Below are 25347 nucleotides of genomic sequence, written 5' to 3'. Positions count from 1 at the left end.
AAGGAAGGAAGGAAGGAAGGAAGGAAGGAAGGAAGGAAGGAAGGAAGGAAGGAAGGAAGGAAGGAAGGAAGGAAGGAAGGAAGGAAGGAAGGAAGGAAGGAAGGAAGGAAGGAAGGAAGGAAGGAAGGAAGGAGAAGGATGAGAGAGACAGAAGGAGAGAGAGAGAGAGAAAGAGAAAAAGAGAGAGAAAGGAAGAAAGAAAGGAAGAAAAGAAGGAGGGAAAATGGGAGGGAGGAAGGAGAATGAAAATTAATAGGGTACACATGTGAAAAAAGAAGAGTCAAGTTTATTATTATTTACAGCCAATAAAATCGTTTACCTAGAAAATCTAAGATAATAAAATAAAGAACTGTCAATGTAGATGAGAGAGTTTAGAAAGGCACTGTATTCCTGGAGTAAAAATAGAAAATTCAGTGATACACACACACACACACACACACACACACACACATGCACGCACACACACACGCGCACACACAGGGAGGGTGCCAAAAATCATATACACATTTTAAGAAAGAAAAAAAAAACTGCGTTAATTATAATACTCAGCATATACCAATAACAAATGATGAATACAAGTCAAGTTTGACTTCTACAAGTGGTGCTCAAAGTGGTTACCATCAGCATCCAGACACTTCTGACTATGATGAACTACTGCTTGAGCATAGATAGCGTCTCTTAAAATGTGTATGCTTTTTTGGCACCCCTCATATATATACACATATATGTAATTTTATGCAAGAAATTTATTTAAACAACAAGATGGTTGACTTGAAGGGAAAACTATCTAGGATTCATTTCTTTTACAGTAATTTATCTCTACTTTAAAACAGATCACGCTACATGTGACAGCTACGTACAAAAAAAATAATTATAAAATTGTCCTTGGTTTTACAATGATAAATGAAAAACATTAAAATTTCCAATCAAACAAGGTATGCAAGGATTTTTATGTTGTTTTTTTATACTGTTATTAAGTAGTGAGAGCAAAATAACTTACTGGACTACAAAGATAAGAGCTGCATGAGCATGCCCTAATGGAGAAAAGGGGGTATTTTCACAGAACCAGTATTATCCCCTGTCTCATCTCCGTTTGATGTTGATCAAAACATACAACTGGCTATTTAGTTTTAAAAAATGCAAATACTTGTGCACATGCATCAGTTACTTAATGTACAATAATGGAATAGGGAAGGGGAAAATAAAAGAATAGAGAAAACTATACTGTAGTAGTCAGGATGTGGTGGGACCAAATTGCGGTATCGTAATTGAAAATATCTTCTTTGTTGGGAGGAGCAGAGTTCTGGAGTCAGGTACTGGGTTCCCTTTTTAGTAGGCACTTCCTGCCTGTTGCTGGAACACATCGCTGGTATCTTCATCCTCCATTTCCAACTGTGCAGGTGTGCTTGCTTCATTGACTGGCTGCCCACCAAATCAGAATTTGATTTACCTCATTGACAAATCCTGTCATTCACAACAGGCTTTCATTAATTTACTAAGTGGTGTGTGCCTCCTTATCTTAAACTGCACCACAGAACCATCCTGCCATGCCACCTTCAAATTAATACCATCGTTGTTCTTAGTCTTGATTCTTTCATTGGGCTTTTTGTTGGTCGTGGCGAGTGCCAGAGTCATCTCAGCTGCCCATCACAAGAAAGGTGCCAGGTACACACCAAAAGAGCACATAAGCAGTGTCAGGAGTACATTGCTTTCCTGCATTTGAGAAAAATAAAAGAAATAAAGTTAAAACCAAATAAATAAACTTCTGATGGCTAAAGAGCAAACAGATAAATGGAACAGAAAAAGACCATCGACAAAACAAAGAGGCAACAAACCAACCAAATGGGCAAAGATATTTGCAAACAGTGCCTCTGATAAGGGGCTAAAATCCAAAATATATAAGGAACTCATACAACTCAACAACGAAAAGGCAAACAATCCAATTAAAAAATGGGCAGAGGACCTGAATAGACATTTGTCCAAAGAAGGCATACAGATGGCCAATAGACATACAAAAAAATGCTCAACATCACTAATCATCAGAGAAATGCAAATAAAAACCACAATGAGACATCACCTCACACCTGTTAGAATGGCTATCATCAACAAGACAAATAGTAACAAGTGTTGGAGAGGCTGTGGAGAAAAAGGAACCCTCATACACTGTTGGTGGAAATGCAGACTGGTGCAGCCGTTATGGAAGGCGTGTGGAGGTTCCTCAGAAAATTATGAATAGAATTACCATATGACCCATCAATCCCTCTCCTGGGTATTTACCAAAAAAATCTGAAAACATTTATCCATAAAGATATATGTGCTCTGATGTTCATTGCAGCTTTATTTATGGTGGCCAAGAGAAACAACCAAAGTGTCCTTCGATAGATGATTAGATAAAGAAGATGTGGTATATATACACAATGGAATACTACTCTGCCATAAGAAAAGATGAAATAGTACCATTTGGGACAACATGGATGGATCTTGAGATCATTATGCTAAGCGAAATAAGTCAGGCAGAAAAAGTCGAGAATATATGATTTCATGGATATGTGGTAAATAAAACTGAAAACAGGAAAAGAACAAGACAAACAAATGAAGAAACAAAAACTCATAGACACAGACAATAGTTTGGTGATTACCAGAGAGTAAGGGAGGAGGGTAAAGAGGGTAAAAAATAGAAGAGGGTAATGGGGGTCAAATATACGGTGATGGAAGAATTGACTCTGGGTGGTGAACATGCAATGTAATAAGTAGATAATGTATTACAAAATTGTAAACTTGGAATCTATGTAATTTTACTAACCACTGTTACCCCAATAAATTCTAATTAAAAAAATAAAAATAAAAACATTATAAAATAAAAAAAGGAAAAAGAAGACAAGAGATTGGCCCAAATATTTGAAACAATTTGGTATAAGATAAAAGGAATTTCAAACTAGTTTATTTTTTGTATAATATATTTATCTAAGTGACTAAAAATCAAGGTAGGCCACTACCTCAGAAAAACAAATTCTACATCATAGAAAAAAATCTAAAGAGTTAATGCAAATGTGTAATTATTGAAATACTGGAATAAAATACTAGTGAAGAATCCCAGGTTGAGAGAAGCCAATCAGATTTTGTAACCAAAGGCAGAAACCAATAACAAACTTATAAAGAAAATTGTTTTTTATTTTAAAAATTTGCTAAACATGAAAGTGAAATTAGAAAAAAAAAGAGATACAGAAATACACTGAAATCCAGAATTTATTGGATATTTTTAATATTGAGACCCTTTCCATTCCAAGTGAATGAAGACTGTCTGGTTTTCTGCCAGTGGCTGAGCAATAGAGAAGTTTTAGGAAGTCCCACTGTAGGTCTTCAGACACCTGTGTCTCAGCTTTGAAACAAATATGGTCCTGCTGTAGTCTGCCCCAAATCTCTTGGTCCAGGTACAATGCAAAGCAGCCTAGGAGAATATATGATTTAGACAAACAATGATTCTGGTGTGTCAGAAAGTCACGGAGAATCCAGTACGTCAGCTGTCAGAAAAAAACCGGGGCATAAAGTTATTACTAGGAACTTGTGTTGTTCAGAATTTCTAGAAGTATATTGTTATTCATTTATCTCTTGAAAATTAATATATGTTTCTCAGAGTTCTGGCTTTGTGAAGATCAGAACATCCAAGAGCTGGTCTAGAAAACTGGTGAAAGTTAGTAGTGGTCTCTCATGTCAAAGAATTAAGGCTGAAGAAAACCTGTTAGAAATAGTTGCCCAATTTTCTTTTTCATGAAATGCATCAGAAGAGCACAAGAGGAGATGGATGGTACATGATTGGTACATTGTTGTACAGATGTATACATGTAACCCAGTATCATGCACTAACTGTGGAAGAGAAGGATGACGAAGTCCTATATGGAACAAGATGAACAATTGACATCACACTCACTGAGTCCAAAAAAATGTAAAACGATCCTTTAATTCAGATTTGAATCATATCTTCCAACCTATGTGCATTTCACAAGTGGTGGAAAATCAGAAGTAGTTTTTTCTGCCATATACAAATCACTTAAGGGCCTGAGGTCTTTCGTCTAGGGTCTAAGAACTACACAATATGGTCACTACCCTTGTTGTCAACAAGAAATAAGAAAATATCCTCTCTGGACCCACTGTCTCTTCTGTTCTTTGCTCTCAATTCCATATGTCCTTTGATTTCTCTGCTACCTCCCAGGTTCATGTCTCCTCTCCTCAGCATGCTCTGGTTCCATTTCACCTATTTCCGAGGACCTGGAATTATGGGTGGAGCAGTGGGGAGTATGTGGGGACCAAGAAAAGCCTCTTTCTTGCATGTCTCCTTGGGGTTATTATGCTAAATTTGTCTCTGCCTCTCTCTCTGCTTTACATGGCATTTGCAAAAGCTGACTTTGTATCCAAGATTTGCCTTATACTTGGTCCCAGAAAGAACGGTGGATATGGGAAGCATGGTCACCAATGGTTGCAGAAGCCCCAATCTCAGGCTCAGAGAATGAGAACCACAATTTAGTACAAAGGTTGGTCTCCCCATTGTGCACTCCCCGGGTGAGGAAAATCTTCCACATCTTGGTAAATGGCACACTTGGAAAGTAATGCAGGTGCCTCATATTGTGGAAGAGGGGAGAAGAGTAGTGGGGTGTAATAAAAATTTGTGGGCCTGCAGGAAGCATGGGCAGATATGTGCAAAAAAAAAATTAGTTGCAAGTTCACCTGGAGGTTTTGAACCTGTGGGTTTCTATCAGGAACTGAGAACTGAGGAAAATGTGGAGATGTATATAAAGAACATAGCAATTTAGAGTCGATTTTCATGTAAGGCCCATGGGAGAAAAGGGAGGGTTTCATCAGCACTAGGGCCCCCATGAGAAGGCACCCATTTGGAGAGTCCACTCACTTGGGATGGTCCTACACGAAGGGAATAAAAAAGATGACATGGAACCTGAGACTTGATTCACAAAATCAATTAAAGCATACCTTCCTAATAACCCCATCTCTCCTCTTTGAATTATACTACAGAGGTGCTGGGGAAAGAGACCTAATCTTCTTGTTTCATCTGATTTCCATCATAAACTAACTCAGCAAAGGCTGGGGTCCTGTCAGCAATGGGTCCACTCAACCTCTTCTTTCAGGCAGAGTCATGGAGGCAGTTGTGCTTTTAAATCTTCTGCTCAGGTGAGAGGCAGAGCCAGGAATGGACAATTCTACTTCACTAAAGAGAGCTTGGAGGAGGGCCCCTGACAGTGTGGTGAAGGTGAGCAGATACTCCCTAACTCTTAAAGACTCTTACTCTTGTCACATCTGAGCTGACTTGTCTGTCTTTTAGTGTCACTGATTAATTTGCAAAACTGTTCCTAGTCACTGCCAAGAGAAGGCAAAGTTATATCTAACCATGAAGAATAGGTGAATACTAGCATGCATTCCCTTTCATTGTGTAAGGCTTAAAATATGCTCAGAACGTGAGCAGGAATCCTGTCTCCTGCTTGGATACAGAAAGTTTTCTAGCACACTTTCCCCGATCCGGAGAATGTGATTCAATGTCACACTTTCGGGCTTCAGGGTCACAAGTCTGAGTGTGTACATGATGTTGATCTCCAGTGAATCCCAAGAGATTTCTGTGTCATCTCCAAATTTCTCTGCAAGAAAGGAATGATGCAAAGGGGGAGATATTACAGGAGCTTCTGCTTTCTATCCCTCGTGAAACATTTTTTAAATTGTGGTAAACATAGTACATTTTAAAATAACTTCTAGGGAGCAAGACGGTTTCAATAAATATTTCAGATATACTTAGTAAAATATATTACCCAATTTACAGACATTTATACCAATATATATGACTACAAGTATACATTTTATATTTTAAATCTTGCTCCCACACAGATTTACATTCAAAACGTATCTAATTTATAACCTTGCCACTCAGTCCATTGCATTCATCAGCCCTTACTTGACCAATGTTACTAAAAAAATCTATTCCCATGCTGGCAGTTAATACAAGAATTGAAAATTAGTTAACAAGCTGGAATAGCCACTTTTTTTTTTGAACCTGGGAAAAGAATAGAATTATATTTCCACATATCACAAAATCTTACCTCAAGGGAAGAGAACATGTTCAAGTTACCTATTTTCTCATGATTTTTTCCCTTAAATCTTTCCCTTAAATCTTGAGGTCATCAAGATTTAAATGACCTCATCACATAACTGGAGAGTTATAAATATTAGTCTTATTCCAGTCTGATCTAGCATAATATGGTGAATTCTCTAAATATATGTAAAAACTCTTGTTACACATCTAGTACTGCAGGGACAAATTTATCGATCACATACACCATGGAATACCATTTCTGAAATAGAAAGGTAAATTTATACTTAAATTCATCAAGTGATGTCAAACTAAATATAATCTTTAAAATATTCAAAGTCAAACGGTCAATTTTTTTGTATGACGCCGTCAGGTATCCCTTACATAAAAATTGTGCTGTGCTACTTGAAATGACAAATGCTAGAATCACACTGTTGAAAATCACATCTTTGCAGAAGGGAATAAACAGCACGGCTGCATTGTATCCAAATGGTTGGTGGGACCAGAGTGGACACGTGCATTCAGAACCAGGCTGACCGGTCCTGTGCCCTGTGGCTCCCTCTCTCCTGGCCCAGCAGCAAACTTCAGAGCAGCTGCAGTGCCAGCCTCTGGGATAAGCGAGCACATACATACATCCTCAGGAAAGGCCCCTAGTGCTGACCTATAGTTTTTTCCCTTTGTAGTAGCAACTATTTGTTTCTCAGACAGAAGACTGTCTTTCTTACCAGACTGTCTGTTGCCAACCTGGAAATACGGCTCATTTCATACTGCATTTGATGCCAAATGGCGATTTATTGCAAAAGAATTCATCCCAAATGTTTTAAATTTCAAAATAATTGTCATCATTAGCACTACAGGGCTGTTTTCTTGAATATCAATTGGAATGATTATTTAAATGTGCGCTGTGCAATACTGGGCCCATAAAATATGTAAATTTATTTTAAATATATTTCAAATTTATGATACCTATTTAAAGATTATATTGAGCAACATAAAACTTTCTCAAATTATTACAGTGATATATGAATAATGATGAAATTCTCTAGACCACCACTAGATGGCTATAAAACCTATTAAATATAGTGTATCCCTCTTTTTTTTTTTTTGCTGCTCTGTTCAGGATCTTTCCAGACAGCTTTTTCATGATACAAGTCCAATTATAACTAATATTTATGTAATGACTTCTACAGACGATGATCAAATTGTATCGTACTAGATGAGTGACTTTGGGCAAGTCGGTTATCCTCCCTGTGCCTCAGTTTCCTCATCAATGATATGATCAAAAGACTTTTTGGTCCTCATGAAGGACCCCACACCATGGCCTCTGGGCCTTGCTGAACACACCAAGGGTGAGCCTGCGACTCAGAATCCTTCCCTGGGTTTTGTCCAAATGAGAATTAGGAAAGGCCAGCCAGTGCCTCCCAGGTAGTGGGAGCAGCAAGACGTACTACATGCAGGTCTTGGGGAAGTAGAACAGAAAGCTGGCCTTGAGTAGGAAAAATGCAGCTGAAAGGCAGAGGAGCACAGATAAGGCCGAAATAGAGTCCTGGCAGTGTTCATAGGCCCCATCCCAGCTATTCTGGAGCCTGGGACAGCCCTGCCCTCCCAGAGGTTGATTAGTCACACTTCTTTAATCACATTTGACAACAAGGCAGCCCTCCAATAAATACCTGGTTTTGCCTCAGCCAGTTTGATTTGGGTTACCATCACTTTAACCAAAGGGATTCTTACTAATCCAGGTGGTCACTCACTCCACCCATTCAGAAGTGTAGTTGAGCAGTTTAACTCCTTACCTTATAATCTGTTCAAGTCTAACTCCCATTGTATTTCAAAATACCAAAAAAGAAAAAATACAAAGAGAACAAAAGGCAAAGATAAGGAGAATAAATTCAAATTTGTTACCCATTAGGCCTAAGATATATTGTGAGGGGACACACCTCCCCAGAAATGCCAAGCACTTTGCAGATGAATATTACCTCTTAAAGCATCACTTCAGTCCCCCAAGTCTGGATGGCTCAGCCCTCCCACACAGTCTGCTACTGGGGATTTCAATGCTTCTGGAGGGTAGGTGAGTGGTATGGTATGATTTCATTCCATTAACTTATAGAGGTCTTGATTCCTCCTTTGTAAACTAATGGGATAAATATATATTTCTCAGGTGGTTACCGTCTCAGAAGTTCAAGATAATAAATTCAAGATACTTAGGGTTCTAGTGTAACACCTCAAAGCAATAAACTGATCTTTCTTTCTCCCTGTCCCTCTCCCTCTCCCTCTTCCTGTTCCTCTTCACTTTTCTCTCTTTTGCTCTCTCTCTGTCTCAGTGTAAAAATGTAGCATCTTGACATCTATTTCTAATATGTTATCTATGAAGGCCGAGTCCTAAAATGGGCCACTACTAAAGGGGTAGGGCCAGAGAGAAACTGGGAACTTATCTACTCCTTTCATGACTATTTTATACTGAACAGGAATATACCCTAAATTAACTTGGAGCAGTACAGAATCACTCCTCTGCTGATTACTATTCAGGTCAAATTACAGTTGTCAAGTATATGGAGGAGCAATATAAAGCACAAAAAAGTAAAACATGGTTTGGAAAATGCCATCTTTTTATAACTGTAAAAATTTTGTTTTCATTCATCCTTCTCTACATCATTGCAAAAATGCTACATATATGCAATGGAATATTACTTGGCCATAAAAGAGAATGCAATCTTACCATTTGTGACAACATGCATGGACCAACAGAATATTATGCTAAGTGAAATACGTCCAGTAGAGAAAAACAAATATCATATGATTTTTACCTATATTTGTAACCTAAAGAAAAACAAACAAACAAAACAGAAACAGACTCATAGATACAGATCATAAATTGGGAGAGGGCTATGCGAAAAATGTGACAGGATTAAAAAAAATAGAAACTATCAGTAAACCATAGCCCTTCCCCCATCTCTTCCAAAAGAGCTTAACTTCTCACCGTTTCCCTTTGTAGGAGTGGCCTAACAATGTCCAGCTCTCTAAGATCACAGTATTAGGAGTGTCTAAGAACTACCACTTCCCTCCACCCACTACATTTAATTCAACCAATTCACTTTTTGTTCCATTTGAATTCATTACTTCTTTTCCATTACCATTACTATTTTCTTAAACCAGATTCCAATGACCTCAGATTGGATTATAGCGGTTCTTTCCTTCCTCTCTTTGTCTTCCTCAAATTTATCCTCTTTCTGACTTCAGGTAACTTCTATTGCCTTCCTTCAAGTATCCATAGTGTACCTCTGTTGCTTTTCATCTCAAAGCAAAACTCTGTTTTGGCATTTGAAACATCCAGGAATTCTTTCTGATTTATTCATGTATTTATTTATTTTTATTTATTCATTCATTTATTAAAATAAATGAAAACGTTTTTGAGAACTTTCTAAGGTCCTCTGTTCTGGATCCTAGGAAGAGAGTAATGAGAAAGTAAAACAAATCTTTACTGTCTTGGAGCTCCTATTCTAGAGTGGGGAGGCAGACAGGAAACAAATCCATTAACAGTATATGTTAGATGGAGGTAAGTGCTATGAAGAAAAACGTAAATAACAGAAGGGAGAATAGAGATTGCTGACTGAACACAAATCTGTATAGAGTCAGAATATTAGGATAGTCAGAGAAGGTGACCTTTGAAAAAAGACCAAAGGAGGTTATGGAGATGAGACAAACGACTATTTTGGGGAAGAGCATTCTTAAAATAAGGGGGAAATGCTTCAAAATCATGATTCATGAAGGTGCCTGTAGTGTTTAAGAAACAGCAAGGAGGCCAGTGTGAAATGGGAAAGTGGGAGGAGAGCAAGGCAGAGAGAGTGAGGGAGCCAAATTATGTAGGGTTTTGTGTCACATAGGTGCCTTGCGTTTTACTCTGGCAGTGGTGCCAAGACATTTTAAGGCTGAGTAGAAGAGCAACATATGTCCTGATTTATAACGGAAGAGATCAATCAGGTCACCATGTGGATATTACTTACATAAGAAAGAGAACAAGGGTAGAAGCTGGGAGAACTTTCATGTAATTAATTATTTTGCTTTGGACTGCAGTTGGCAGCAGCAAGAGTGGTAAAATGTGAGTCTATTGGGAATTTATTTTGTATTTTGGGCTGGCAAGATTGCCTGATTGGTTGAGGTGGTGTATAAGAAGGAAAAGATGGTTCAAGGATTTTGAATTAAATAAATGGAAAAAATGGAGTTTCTATTAACTGATATAGGAAAACGGCTGAAGATACCTAACTACTCCATGATAGAAAGATGCTATGTCTTTCAGTTTGGCCTCCTTTGAAGGCAGTTTTTTTCTTGCCTTCTTCCATATCTTTCATTTCCTTTGCTTAGATTCATCTCTCAACCACACCACTCTCATTCAAGTGAGAGAATATATGAAGCACTGCATTAGACACTGGAAAGGATATAAAAATATGTAGGTTGTGACCCCACACATTCCTAACAATCGCTATGAATATAACTAGGATTTTATAGATGCAAAGCCTAACAGCTATAAATATAATGATTGAAAAATACACCTGCATACTAATTAAAAATTTTGTGCAAAACAGCATAAAGTCAAAAGGTAAAACATAGCATGAAGAAAATATTTATGAATAGAATACAGAAAAAATTATTATCCAGAGTAAAAAAAAAAAACCTCCTGAAATCAATAAGGATAATTGAATTCAACAAGAAAATAAGTAAAAGAGATGAAGAGGCAACTCAAATACAAATGATATATAAAAAGATGCTCAATATTACTAATAATTATGGAAATGTATGTTACACAAAATTATAGTTTTATGTAATATACTTACAATTAAAATATATATCTAGTTTTGACAAAAAGAAAAAACAAGTCTCTCACTATTAGTAGGAAAATGTATTAATAATGACATTTTAGAGAGTAAAAGGGCAAATCTTTAAAAAGTTTAAAGGAAAATATATTTTAATCAGTAATTCACTTCTGAATATCTACTGCACAGAACACAGGTGCAGAAGGCAATATGTCCAAAGTGAATTTTATACATTATTGTTTGTAATAAGGGTTAGAAACAATATAAATGTCAAAATATGCTGGAATATCCATAGTATGGTGTACTAAATAGCAATTGGAGAATAAGGTAAATTCGTATGACCTCTAGGGAAATATATCCAACTCATATTATTAAGTTAAAATAAAGCATTTTGCAAGACTAGACACATAGTATGATCGCAATTTACTTTTTTTAATTCATGTAAATGTAATACAAATTATAAGAAAGACCAGCAAGTATATACACTAAATTGTCAACAATGGTCACCTTTGTGTTGGAAAATGCAACAGGGAGAGATCTGAAGGTGAATCTTCACTTTTTAGTCTATATAGTCCTATATTTTAAAAATGTTTTACAATAATATACTTAGGCATCACTTCTATAAATAAATAAATAATTCCTATTCTGCAAGGTTCCTTTTCAGCTGACTATACGATATTTTTGCTTCTCCACAGAATGCCCAGTCTTATTGGTTTCTATTTCTCTAAGATTTTCCACTACGCAAAGAACTTCAACCCTTTCCTCAGATTGTAGAAACTGCATTTCTTCAACATTTCTGCATTACATTGCATTGTTTCTCATAGTGACCAATTTGTAATCCTACCAACCATGTATAAAACTTCCTGTTGCTCCATAACTATTTCAATAGTTAGTTTTATCAGACTTTTTAGCGTTTTAAAAATAAGGTGGGTGTGATATGATAGTCCAAGTATGTTTATTTAGATTTCCTTTTTACATAATGAGGTAGAATATATTTTCTATATTTATGGGCGATTTATGTTTGCTCTTCTATGATTACTTATTTGTGTCTTTTGACCATTTTTTTTTCTACTAAGCTATCAGTGTTTTTCTTATTGATCTGTAGGAACACTTTGAAATATTCTGGATATTAATCTTTGGTTGTTATATATTTGAAACTATTCCTCCAAATTTGTGACTTGTCTTTTCTTTTTTTTTTCACATTATCTTTTGATGAACAGAAACACTTATGTTTAATAAAGTCTAATGTACTTATCTTTCCATTTGTGTTATATATTTTTGAATCTTATTTTTTAAAATCCTTCCTTATCCCAGACCAAAAAAAAAAAAAACCCCACAAAAAAGTCACCTGATCTTTCTTTTTAAAGTGCTAAGATTTTCGCCTTTCACATTTTAGTTATAAACTTGTTGTCAAGTGGTTTTTATTTGAGCCCATATAGTGTTCTAATTTCTCTTGTTTCCATAGACTTAGCCATTTGTCTTATTGAATAATCCATCATTTTGCTGGTGATTTTTAAATTTTTTTATTGAGGAATATTGGGGAACAGTGTGTTTTCCCAGAGTCGAGTCGTTGCTTTTCAGTCTACTTGTGGCGGGGCACAGCTCAGCTCCAAGTTAAGTCATTATCTTCAATCTAGTTGTGGAGGGCACAGCTCACTGGCCCATGTGGGAATCGAACTGGCGACCTTAGTGTTATGACTACCGTGCTCCAACCACTGAGCTAACCAGCCACCCCCACCCCTGGTGATTTTAATGCCACCTCTGTTACTTACCTAGTCTGTTTCTTTAGTTTCTGTATACCTGAGCCAATAACTTATTACGTATTAAAGTTTAAATATTAGTATCTCATAGGGCCTATTAACTCAATTTGTGTCATGGTGATTCTTGGCCCTGGCACTTAACATATCAAATTGCCAAAGTTCAAAAAATAAACATGTGGAATTTTTTTCGGTATTCTTTGTACTATTAATTAACAATTGCCTATTAATCAATTAGAGAAAAATTGACATGTTTAGTATACTGAGTCCTCCCACTGACATTTATTAACATCATTCTGTTAATTGACATAGGTCTATTTAATTTTTCTGAATATGGATTTATCATTTTCTTTAAAAATATATTACACATTTCTTATTAGATTGATAGACATATTACATATTTTATAGTTATAAATAATAATGAATGTCTCTTTAAATAATATTTTCTGTTTGTTACTGGTATAATGACATGCTTTATAAGTTTATCCTTTTATTAAACAGCAGTTGTTCCTAATTCTAGTGCCAATAATGCATCTGAATTTAGGATTCTTTTTGGTTGAAAATATATCAATAATCATATCATCTAAAGTAATAACCACTTTTGCTTCTATTGCAATCCTTTAACTTATTTTTTCTTTTATTGTTTCACTGTAGAACATCCAGTACAATATTGAATAAAAGTATTGATAGTAGTCTTCCATTTTTTTATTCTAATTTTAAATGGAATGTTTTTAATGAATCATCATTAAGTGTGCTGTTTTGCTATGAATTATTTTTGATGATATACTATAGCAAGATAAGACAGTTCTCATTTATTCCTAGTTCAGTAATATACTATTATCACTGTTTCTATTCAATGTTGTACAAGAGGTCTTAGCCAGACCATAAGACAAGAAAAATAAATTTAAGGCAAAAAAGGTTGTAAAGGAGGAAATGAATATTTTAATAAGATACAATTATCTACTTAAAAATTATTCTGCAGAAAAATATTGGAAATGATAGAAGAATACAGCAAAGTATGTGCACATAAGATCATTATACAGAAGTCCATTGTCATTCTTTATGCTAATAATAAACAATTAGAACATGCTTAAAAAGATGACACCTTTAACAATAGCAAATACTTATGAATAAATCTAACAAATGACATACAATCTCTGGGAAAACAAAAAAATGAGGTTTAGAAAGACAATCTAATTAAATAAAATATTACACAATGTTAATGTAGAGGTAAAATTAATATCATAAAAATATTCAATTGACTAATATTCAATTCCATTAAATATACCCACAGAGAAAATTCATTAGTAGTATTAGAGAAAGAAATCAAAATGATGCTTTTTCTGAAAGCAGAAATTTTAAGATCACCATCATACATTAAAGATGAGTTTGTGAGGAACATAGCAATTTTAAAGTCTTTGAATTAATGATAATATTGTTGCTTACTGTGTTGATATCTTACATTTGACTCTTTCAGAACTGCTTCCCAACCAGTAGGCTGGAGCAATTAATGGAGAGTGCCAGTAGAACAAATGCAGGGAAGAGAGTGAGAATATCATGAGTTGACTATGTCACCCAATAGAAAATCATTGTTTTCAAGGTAGTATGCTCTATGCAAATCTCTTTTTCTGTGTTTCAATGACCCCTCTGTACCCTCACCTATTTAATACTATTGCCAATAGTGTCTTCCTTTTTTACAAAGTGTGGTGATAGATCTTCTCTGTTAGTTAACCCCAGGTTATTGAAATATCCATTGTTATTTCTTCTACATCTGGTCTGATTATCTTAATTTGAGTGTGCTTGTGTGAACACTTATATACAATAAATACCATTGAGTAAAATAAAGTCAAAATAATCTAAAATCCTGTCAGATAAAAGAGTACTCTGATCTTTCCATAGCTTATTATCCAAAACATTAGTAACTAAACATTGAATTAAAACCTCACAGATATTTAAGAACAAGAAAAAGAAGATATTAGAATAAAAAATGTAGGTGGCATTTTGCTTATTTTTTTCTATAACCAGATCAATTGAGTATAAAATATAACATTTGCAGTTTACTTAACAAATATTCAGTATAATAATATAAAACTACCAGATCTACTTACAGTTAGTATAATCTTTGCTTGATTATGTTTATGCAGAGGACGCTTAGAAATGAAAACTTGCACTAAAATTTCCTAGTGACATCTAGTGTAACTTAAAATGCCATCCTTGTTGGTCTGACACAACGAGAATTACCTACTCTGCTCATATTAGAGCAGCTTAATTATTTATAAAGGAGGATTTGGATCAGATGAGATAAAAGATTATTAAAGCACTGCTATAAAAATTTGATGATGCTGAATTATGACACTAGTGATATTAAGGGAAATTTAATGGTTATCTTAAATGTGTATAGCATTTACCTAATAACTACCAGACTTGTAAAAAAAAAATCTCCACTGAGCTTAAGGTAAGATTGAAAATAGGGCTGCATTGAAAAACAGCAGTATTTTGCATATGAGTGACTAGACATTGGCTTGAATTACTAAAGGTGAATATTCATGAGTATTTACTGAAGTAATGCAACAGAAGTTTAGCTGTGCAATATCCAATTGCAAACTTACACAACAGCAAAAAAACATGAATAACTTAAGCATTCATAGTAGAGTAATGATTTCTGTCGTTCACAAATCTGCCTGAATCCAATATATGAACTAAATCATTAGTTTTGGTCATTGTGTTGTGATAACATGTGCACATTTACTTTGGGAGATTGTAGAATAGACTTTATTGAGATGCCTGAAATTAGGCTAAGCCAATTGTATAATATGGCTTGGGCAGCCTGCTTAGAGATAAAAAAAAAAAAAAATGAATCATGCTGTTTACAACCCAAGGAGTCTATGGTTTATAGATTATTAGCTAAAATGTAATCCAGAGAACAAATGTGCCTTGTGACTGCATGTCAGTAAAGGTCAAGACACTGGCACATATCCAAGCTAAATTACTTTCCAAAAACAGAGGATAGATCTGAAAACATCAGCTTTTCTCTGTCATAAAAGTCTACCAATCAATTCAGCCCCTGTACTCACCAGTTTCTGTGTGCCTAACTCCCTGATGAACATGAGGGAAGCAGGAGTGTTATTTGAAGATATTTACCATCAGAGTGGACAATTATAAAATAATCAAAGACTAACCATGGGATTCTAGCAGTGTGACATTATTTATAAGTTCTGTAGAAATTCAGGAATGGTAGAATTTGGTGCAAACTAATATAATAATCTTCTAAAATATGAATGATAATAATAGCTAACATTTATTGACAGCTTACAATGTCAGGCACATAGTAATAATCACTTATCATGTGTTATGATTAGTGTATGCCTCATGCACTGTGATAAGAATGACCTTCACCATTTTATAATAATAATCACGTACATTAGGTACTATTAAATATTCAACAATATGTGTTAAATGTATAGATAAATGAATAAATGAGTGGAAAAAAACTGAGGCTCAAAAAGTTTAAATAACTTCATGTGGCTGAAAGATTTGAAACTTAAGCAGAGCCGTAGAATATGGGTAGATTTGGCACAGGAAAGAAGGGAGGACATGCCAAGTACAAAAAGTGGCAAGAGAAAAAAACTATACAAGCAGAATAAGCTCCATATGCTTGTGGGAAAAAGAGACAATAAGTCTAACTAGGAAGGGAGTATGTGTGGTGAAGTATTAGGGAGTACATTTGGTATAGAATGGGGACAATGACTTTTTTGAAGTCTAGAAAAAAGAGTTTGAAAATAATGCAGTGACTGTAAGCAGAATGACAAGGAAATTTTTAATAAAGGTGTAAACTGGAAGTATTGGGTAATGTGGATTTGGCAGAAAGAATTTATCTAAGATAGAAAGAAGTTGCAGTAGTCTAAACAGAATTATGAGGGTTTGGATTTTGGTAGTGATTGCACGGGAGATAAAAAAGAAAAGGCTAGGAACTATTTTGAAAAGAAATAGCTATAGATGGTAACAGATTAAGGAATGAAGAATCCAGTGTTTAGTGGGAACATATATCAAATGATAATACTACTAAAAGAAAAATAGACATGGAATATATTGTTTATCTTCATTAAAAGAAAAATAGAATTGAAATTGAAATCAGTTTGAGGAGAAAAATTTCACATAGAGTTTGAGGTGATAGTGTTATCTCCAAATTTACGTAGTCTACGAATAAATGAAAAGATCAGACTAGTATAAAGAAAAAAATCAGGCTTAGAGATACAGATTTTTAAGTCATGGCATGAAAAAGAGGCACAATCTATGAAAAGCAGATTTAATGGGAGAGGACGCAAGTTCAGGTTCTGGTTGTGATATGGAACTTGAATAAGTTGCTTAACAGTTCTGAAACAGAGTTACTCCATGTTTGAAGTGGAGAAGATAATATCTACTTCACAGTATTTTGAGCATACAAAGTGGAAGGGTCTTGCAAAATGTAAACTATGTAGATACAAATACAGTTATATGGTTAGTCATGATAATGAAAGGGTAGATATTTTAAGCTATGTTTTTCTTAAAGGCTTTGTGTTTGAGACTTTAGCCTTTTTTCTCTTGACTGAAGAGCCACATCTTACTGTGTTACAGAATGGATGATTCATTATTACATACACAAAGAGGGTCTGTTGGCCTGTCTACTTCTAAAATACACTAAAAACAATTCCTTTCTAAATTCTGACAAATCACTGAATAATCAATCATTTTTGAGGTTGCTTAATTGGAGATACATAATTTTACGTGTTTTTTTATTAAAGTTTATTGGGGTGACAATGGTTAGTCAAGTTACATAGGTTTCAAGTGTACAATTCTGTAATATTTCATCTATATATCACATTATGTGTTTACCACCCATAGACACAGACAGTAGTTTAGTGGTTACCAGAGGGTAAAAAGGGAGTGGGTGGTAGATGAGGGTAAACGGGATCAAATATATGGTGATGGAAGGAGATAGATAATTTTTAACTAGCAAATAAAGGAATAAACAAGATACATTTCCAGTTCCAAAGTTCTCCTTGTAGCATATTTACTTGAGTTAAAAAGAATCTTAAATATCACTTACAGTATATTTTTTTAATGTTTTCAACCTTGAAATTGCAAAATTCTAAACTATAAATTGACACATTTAAGCACATTAACTGCATGGTAATCAATTTTTGATTTTATGAGTTTTAAAGTTACTAATTGCATTGAAATAAATAATACTACCTTAGTAAAAATAAATGAAACATAGATGCCTGAACAGTGTACAAGTTCTTAGAGGGGCAAGACTAGGTATGCTTTTTGTTCTTAGGCTATGTTTATAATATTTTATTTTTTTAAATTAATCTGAAAAAATGTTGTTATCCAGTTTATTCATTTTGGTTGAATGACACCTGTGGATCTTGGTATTTCTTAAGGAAATCCAAATTCAGATTTGGGTGCATAATGACAAATTAACATAATTTGTAAATAAATTGTGATTATATTTTACTTTCCTTTTCTTCCCTTTATTTTTCCTATGCTGGCCAAGGTCTGAGCTGTTAATTATAGATCTCACAAATATCACAATTCTACTTTCCAAAAGTATCCAAAGGATTATATGGACATCATTTTAATTCTCACCAATAGGTTTGAGCCTCCCAGGACAGGGACTATTTCTTAATTTAATCTTTGCCTAACCAGCACCTTGGACAGTGCCAAGCATCAACTGGGAACTTACCTATTTTGAAGCAGTTGAGTATATGGATGATTTTTGTCGTGGTACCATAGTGGTCTTATATCTCGCTGGAGATACTATTCACCAGGGCTTGGATATCTTTTTAAATTTTTCTGTAACGATATTGCTTGTACCCAAGCTACTTCTAAATTGTTTTAATTTCATTTTTAATGCAAGGTTTTATACTTGGAAAATAAAATTTTACACTACAATTCATGTTAGCATAAACAACTATTATTTCAAAACATTGACCTTTTTACACACAAAACAACAATATTAACGTAAGAGGCATTTAATTAAAAAAATATCCCTTCTAAAACGATGTTTCGTTTTATTCTCATCTTCCAGTTCACTAAGGAATTCTTACAGGTGAGAGGGAGACCTTCATGCCTGTCCTCCCTCTCACTCCCCCCAAAAAAATTAAATTGGGAGGTAAAAAAGAATTTTACAGTCGGATTTTAAAAAATATTATTACGGTGGAATAGTATGGATTAGTGTACATCTTAAAGGCATATAGTATTCTGAATTCCCCTCCTCTCCAATTCCCCTTAAGCTCATACCGTATAAATACACTCTAGATGACTCATGTTACCCACATGCACTGCTATAAAGATTATGGATCCTAGCAATTGTTGCTCGTATTCACTGTGGAAACTAGAACTTAATAGAGAAGAAAATGTACCGAAGGCAAACTCGTCTGTAAATGATCTCTGTAAACCAATATTTATTCGGTTTGCACTAAATTAGTCGAGGCATCACAAGAACCCTTTGTCTGTGCGACTACGGGTCTGGCAACCATTATCTGCTCATGGAAGCGACGTCTGATGACTCCACCCGGACTGGGGGTGGGGGCGGTGCACCGCGTGGAAAGCTCGACTGAGAATTAAAGTGAGTGAACAAAGAGAACTCCCAGCATCCGCCCGTCAGCGCCTTGCAGCTGCAACTGGAGACGTCAGTCAATCCCGGAAGGCTGTTCGCATTCGTCTCCCTGAGAAAAGAGCTCAAGTAAATAATTGATGGAGATTGATCGAGCCCAGGACAAAGCTTTTCAAAAAAACAGTGCATCCGATTTCGAGTGGTTTTGGAATCTTCTGCCAAGTATAGAATATGGGAGTGCCGCAAGGACTTTGAACGTGGCTACCAGTCTTCCATCTCGGGCGTGGCTTTGGCCTTTTTGTCTTCTTGCCACCCCCACCCCCACCCGAGTCTCCGCCTTATTCTCTTTCTTCTGGAAAGTAGCCTCTCTTTGGTTAGTTCTACTCTGCCCTCCCTTGCAATCCCGCCCCCTCCCCTGCCCAGTCCAGTGAGGTCAACTCATGAATATCCTGCACTTCCTGGGGAGCGTCTGGCACGGCGTGGTACCTCCGGTGTTCGCCTGCTCCGAGCCGCAGCTCCAGCTGAGCCGCGGCCGGTCGCTCTGGGGCCTCTGCGTCTGCACGTGAACGCCTTTGTTTGGAGAAATCCAGGGGTTGTGGAACTTGGGTGAGGGAGCCCAAAGTCTTGCTCAGCCCGAAGATCGCATATTATACTAATGAAGTTAAACTTTCCTCGTCTCTGAAAGACACAATAAACCCTGAGGTCTCGGGAAGATCGGAAGCAAAGCGTTGTTGATTTGCATCAACTTCGAAACATCGCCTCTGCTGAGAAGTGAGAGCAGCTCTGGATTTCTAGAGGGATGGGGATGAGAGATGGAGTGGATCGATGAGCAGATTAAATCTGAGATTAAAAATCTTTGTTTGGGCCGTTCTGGGGTTGCTTAGCTGACGATTTCCACGAGGGAAGCCTTGAAGAGACACAACATCGTGTCACTGGGAGAAATACGTGACAGCGACCAGGTACCTTTGATTGTGGAAGCCGAGTTTGGGGAACCTGAGCTTTCTCCTAGGTTAGAGGTGTCTAGGAGCTGAGTTAAAATGTTCTCTGGTAGCTCTCAGTTCCGGAGTGGTTCTACCTATTTCAAAACTAAAATAATGTTGCATTGGCAATATAACTTGTTTGGGTGGTCCATGCGGATGAAGTAGGCCACACATTCTAGGAATATGTGGCTCAGGAAAAACACCTAGAAAATAAGTTGATGGACAACTCCTCCCTCCCCCCCCCCCAATGTCTTCTTCGTTCACTATTATTATCCAAAATGAGGTGGAAGGAGATCCCAGGAAGAGAAAGGGAGGTGGAGAAGGAGCTGTCCAGTAATATTTCTTTATAAAATGAGGAATTACTGCATGTTGACTAAGTTATACTTAAAATAGACAATAACAGGAATAATGCTAGTAAGGTAACTGGCAAGTATGTCCTTTCCTAATAGGAGGGATTTTTTTTTTTCCCTAAAGCAGAACTTTCTGTCTAGTCATGCCCTTCTCAGTGCTGTAGAGAGAAATTATAGTTCTAAGGAAAAGGCACCTAATTGACAAGCTGACTAGCTAGCTGATCACTAGGGAGAAAAACCCAGAAGACAATGGCTTGCTATTTTCCAGATTTTAAATGCCAGTGATGGATTTATCTTTGAAAAAAGTACACAATAGAAGTTGCTCTTTCACCATGAGTGAGGATGCACCAGCCTGCTGGGTGCAAACTCAGGATGCACTAGCCTTCTTGGGTGCAGGTTCTTTCTGTCTCAGAATTTGGCAGTGTAGAAAGGATTGGGTACTTTAAAAATACAACTTCGCCTATGATATACCATCTAAAAATATGCTTAAGAATAAAAATATTTTCTATCTAGCATTACACTTAAAACTAAAATGATTCACAAGAACTATGAAATTTGGATAAGTATAGAAAATGTCATCACCTGTAATTTTAAAAATTGTGCAGAGCTCCCAAAAAAACTTTTTTGAAAGTATTTTAAAAATTATTTCCCATAGCTAAAAAAAAATCCCTTTAGACTTACTAATGACTTAACTATATAGATGATTCCTAATGCCATTATTTTTGTGAAATCGAAGTTGATTTAAAGTCATTCATTATTTATGTTTTCTCTTAGAGTCTAAAGGAAATTGGATGCATTTATCTAACCAAGAACATTAACGGTTAGAGCTGTTTGAGAAAAGTGCATTGTATCCATAGCAATTTTTCTTCAGGAACCTCCGTCGTAACCCTTTTCCTGTAATTGACATTTGGGAATATTAAGTAAATAAAACTTTCTCTACTAAACTAGGCTTTAAAATGCAGATTTGAGGTGAGGAAAACCAAAGTTGAAAAGTCAAGGTATTGACAACTCTAGCATGTGGACATCTCCCTTTTCTCTGAAGCGTCTTCTTGATCTTATCCTCTTTTTTTTTTAATCCCCTTTCACATCAATTCTTTTCTGACTCCATGTCTCACTCTTGCCAAAACCTGTTACCTTGGGAATGTTAGGCTCACCTGCTTCCATATCGTCGTATTTTACTGAGGTGAAGTGAGATGGAAATAGCGCCCCCCTGGGCAAAACGAGAATTGACATTTCTGCATCATACTCTTTAAAGTCAAAGCTTCTATTAATCTCCTTCCAAATGTCATCATTTTCTAGGGCTTTCCTTGCACAGGAAAATCACCACTTGATCTGTAACAATCCAGACATGCTATGTGCTTTCCTTTTGTTTCTGTCCCAGATTAGAAAGGAAATTTGGTGGCGGCGAAGAGAGATGATGGACCATTCTAAATCGCATCCGGTACATTCTTCCTAGACAGCCATGAGTCAGCTACCGACGGGGGGCGCTGCCCCTGCTACCGCCGCAGCTTCTGCCGCCGCTGCTGCCACAGAGGCTCGCCTGCACCCGGAGGGCAGCAGCAGAAAGCAGGCGCGTGCTCAATCACCCGCTAGACTGAGGGACAATTCGGTCCGACAGACAACCGCGGCTACCCGATCCCCGGTGGGGGCAGGCACTAAACTCAACTCTTTGCGGCAGCAGCAATTGCAGCAGCAGCAGCAGCAGGGCAGCAAGACCGGGGGCCGCGCGGCGCCTCCTGCCATCGCCAGAGGAAGCGGAGGCGGGGCGGAGAAGGCGGTGCCCCTGCCTCCCAAAGGGGCCGTGCCGGGAACTGTCCAGCCCGCTACTGGTGCTGAAGCAGCCCCCTCGGTGACCCTGGGCCCGGTGGGCGGCAGGAGGCCTGGCCCGCCCGAGGAGCCGTCCCAGGAGCTAGAGGCCGTGTCTTCTAAACTGGGGGAACCCCCTCCGCTCGGGGAAGGGGGAGGAGGGGGTGGGGAAGGAGGAGGAGCCGGCGGCGGCTCCGGGGAAAGGGAGGGGGGTGCTCCGCAGCCGCCGCCGCCGCCCAAGGGCTGGCGAGGGAAAGGCGTGCGCTCACAGCACAGGGGCGGCAGCGGTGGGGAGGGGGCCTCCACTTCGCCATCCGCCTCTTCTGCGGGCAAAACCCCAGGCCCTGGCAGCAGAAACTCCGGAAGCGGCGCTGTGGGGGGCGGCAGCGGTGGCGGAGGGAGCTACTGGAAAGAAGGATGTCTGCAGTCTGAGCTCATTCAATTCCACCTCAAGAAGGAGCGGGCGGCAGCGGCAGCAGCCGCGGCACAGATGCACACTAAGAACGGCAGCGGCTGCAGCAGCCGCAACTCCCCGGTTTCTGGCGCCTCTGCCATTTTCGAGTCTCTTGCAGTCCCTTCCGCCTCCCCAATGGCGGCGGCTGCGGAGGGCCCCCAGCAGAGTGCAGAGGGCAGTGCGAGCAGTGGGGGCATGCAGGCTGTGGCGCCCCCTTCGTCGCAGCCGCACCCGCAGCAGCTCCAAGAGCAGGAAGAAATGCAGGAGGAGATGGAGAAGCTTCGAGAGGAAAACGAGACTCTAAAAGTGAGAAGGGTAGGGGGAGACGAGGGGTGGGGGGGCGGACGGCGGGGAAGTGTAGGCCTCCGAGGATTAGGGCGTGTCCCGGCGGGGGGGGGGGTGTGAGAGGCTGATAACCTGCTAGGCAGCCTTAAAGAGGGAGGGGAACAGGAAATGAGAGGAGGGGGTTCCTAGGCCTTTTACGGATTTAAAACAACCTGAGATTAGTAGCATTAGGTTTTAACGCATAGCCAAATCTGGGCCTCCTTCGTTTTGCTAATTATCATGATTTACTCCACATTTTCACGGAGAGAGTAAGATTAGGAGAACGGGAGAAGACAGAAAGAGGGCCCGCTTTTCTAGTTTCTCCGTGGCACTCCTATCTCCTGGAGAGGGGGGCAATAAAGCTGAGAATTTGGATTTGGGATGGGGTGTGCGTGGTGTATGTCAGCGGGGTAGGGGGGCGAGGCTAACTTTGACCCGCGGCCTGTCACCTCCTCAGAACGAGATCGATGAGCTGAGGACGGAGATGGACGAGATGAGGGACACTTTCTTCGAGGAGGATGCCTGTCAACTGCAGGAAATGCGCCACGAGTTGGAGAGAGCCAACAAAAACTGTCGGATCCTGCAGTACCGCCTCCGCAAAGCCGAGCGCAAAAGGCTCCGCTACGCGCAGACCGGGGAAATCGATGGGGAGCTGTTGCGCAGCTTGGAGCAGGACCTCAAGGTCTGTGGCGAGGGAGCTCGGGGCGCGCGGCATGGCGGCGGGTGGGAACTCTGGACAAGGGCTCTTCGTGCTGAAAGGCAGAGCTTTAGAGGCACAGCTTTTTGCAACTCTGACCACACAATATCAGTCCCGGAAGGAGACGGGGAAGAACAGACAGGTGGATCTGAAGAGCCTAGTGTGTGGAAGGCCTTGAGGAGTGCGAGCTCTGTGGACTCGCTGGGAACTAACGGCCTTTCTTCCAGAGGTGGTGGGAGGAGGGCGCCTCTTTTCCTGGCAGCAAACAAGGGTGTGGCAGAGCGCATGCTCTGGCCTTGATCTGGCCCCCAGAATCTACCTTCCCAATAAAGGCCAGGTGGAATCCTGCACTCTAGAACACTGCGATGAGGACTCCTCCAGAGTAATTGAAGCCCTGTATAGGAAGGGACAGCACTGGAAAGGTATGAGTTGAGATTCCTCTCTGCCAGACGCTCCTCCCCCACACCCGCCACCCCATCTTTCAGGACTCCTTCCGTTCTGTATTTACCACTTCCATAACTCCCCAAAAGGAAAACTGTGCCACTTGAGACCCCCTTTGGAAGTAAAGGGAGAGTGAAGTAAATGAAAGGAATACTTTACATTCTTTTTAAATGTGAACTTGTTTCTGCAGAATCTCTGCCAGTGGAAAACTCTGAACTTTGAAAATGCGTTTTTTAGACACCTGTGGTCTGTTCTGTTCAGTTTGGCTGTAAACAGATTTGTTGACAGTGTAAACCAGATGTGATCTTTATGGCCTTGGACAACCAAACAAATGTAATTTTATTTGTATTCAAGACATAAAAATCAAGTGTAATTATCCTGTTTGTCTTAAAGAAAGCTGTAAAAAAACATTTTATGAAAGGCGTTGCATTATCTCTTTTTTTAACCTTTGTTGAGTATTCGCCATGCACCAGGCACTGTGGCAAGGATTGTTTCATATATTATTATCTCACTTAGCTCTCAAGAAGAAAAAATAAGGTAGGGATTATTAATACCGTGTTTCCTCGAAAATAAGACCTACCCCAAAAATAAGCCCCAGATAAGATCTCATCCAGATGGACACATTTAGTACGTTAGGACTCTGTTCCAGAAGATGACATGACTGTAGTTCCATAAATGTAGATTGTTGTACATGAAAAAATAAGACATTCTCTGAAAATAAGCCATAATGGAGCAAAAATTAATATAAGACCCCGTCTTATTTTCGGGCAAACACAGTAGTATCATTTAACAGATGCCTAAGCTGAACCTTTTACAGAGGTTAAGTGCTTAGCCTCTCCAGCCCTGGAACTTGGCTAGTGAGGTAGCCAGGCTGGCTCCCCACGCAGTCTATAAACACAGCCTGTGTTCTGAGCCACTACACTAGACAGCTCCTCTTTTCTTCCAAACCCTGAAATTTCCAAGATAATCTCAAAACAGGAGGCAAAAATGCACAGTTATTTTTTAAAGAACAATCTTAAGGGCTAAAATTGTTCCTAAAACTAA

General features: G+C 38.4%; 1 protein-coding gene, 1 long non-coding RNA gene and 1 pseudogene across 3 annotated transcripts in view; 1 reads left to right on the top strand and 2 right to left on the bottom strand.

Annotated features, from left to right (window-relative positions):
- Window positions 1–225: 225 nt before the first annotated feature.
- On the bottom strand, window positions 226–2054 carry LOC141571895 (small ubiquitin-related modifier 2 pseudogene; annotated as a pseudogene).
- A 17025-nt stretch (window positions 2055–19079) lies between these two features.
- LOC141571711 (uncharacterized) lies at window positions 19080–21965 on the bottom strand. 2 transcript variants are annotated; one of them, XR_012496746.1, is made up of 2 exons: window positions 21736–21965; window positions 19080–19363 (listed from the first exon to the last, which is right to left on the bottom strand). It is a non-coding gene; the product is annotated as an uncharacterized LOC141571711 (long non-coding RNA). The 2 variants fall into 2 exon arrangements; XR_012496745.1 differs by lacking the exon at window positions 21736–21965 and adding an exon at window positions 19738–19819.
- Window positions 21966–22043: 78 nt separating this feature from the next.
- The window catches only part of MTCL3 (MTCL family member 3), a 34935-nt gene continuing 31631 nt past the window's right edge, over window positions 22044–25347 (top strand). The window contains 2 exon segments of the mRNA XM_074333550.1: window positions 22044–23147; window positions 23623–23851. Coding sequence (XP_074189651.1) covers window positions 22044–23147; window positions 23623–23851 — 1333 coding nt within the window.

This window comes from Rhinolophus sinicus, linkage group LG05 (genome assembly GCF_036562045.2).
Source record: "Rhinolophus sinicus isolate RSC01 linkage group LG05, ASM3656204v1, whole genome shotgun sequence".
NCBI classification, from domain to species: domain Eukaryota; kingdom Metazoa; phylum Chordata; class Mammalia; order Chiroptera; family Rhinolophidae; genus Rhinolophus; species Rhinolophus sinicus.
Note: the sequence above shows the minus strand (reverse complement) of the source record. Positions and strands in the feature narration are given on the sequence as shown.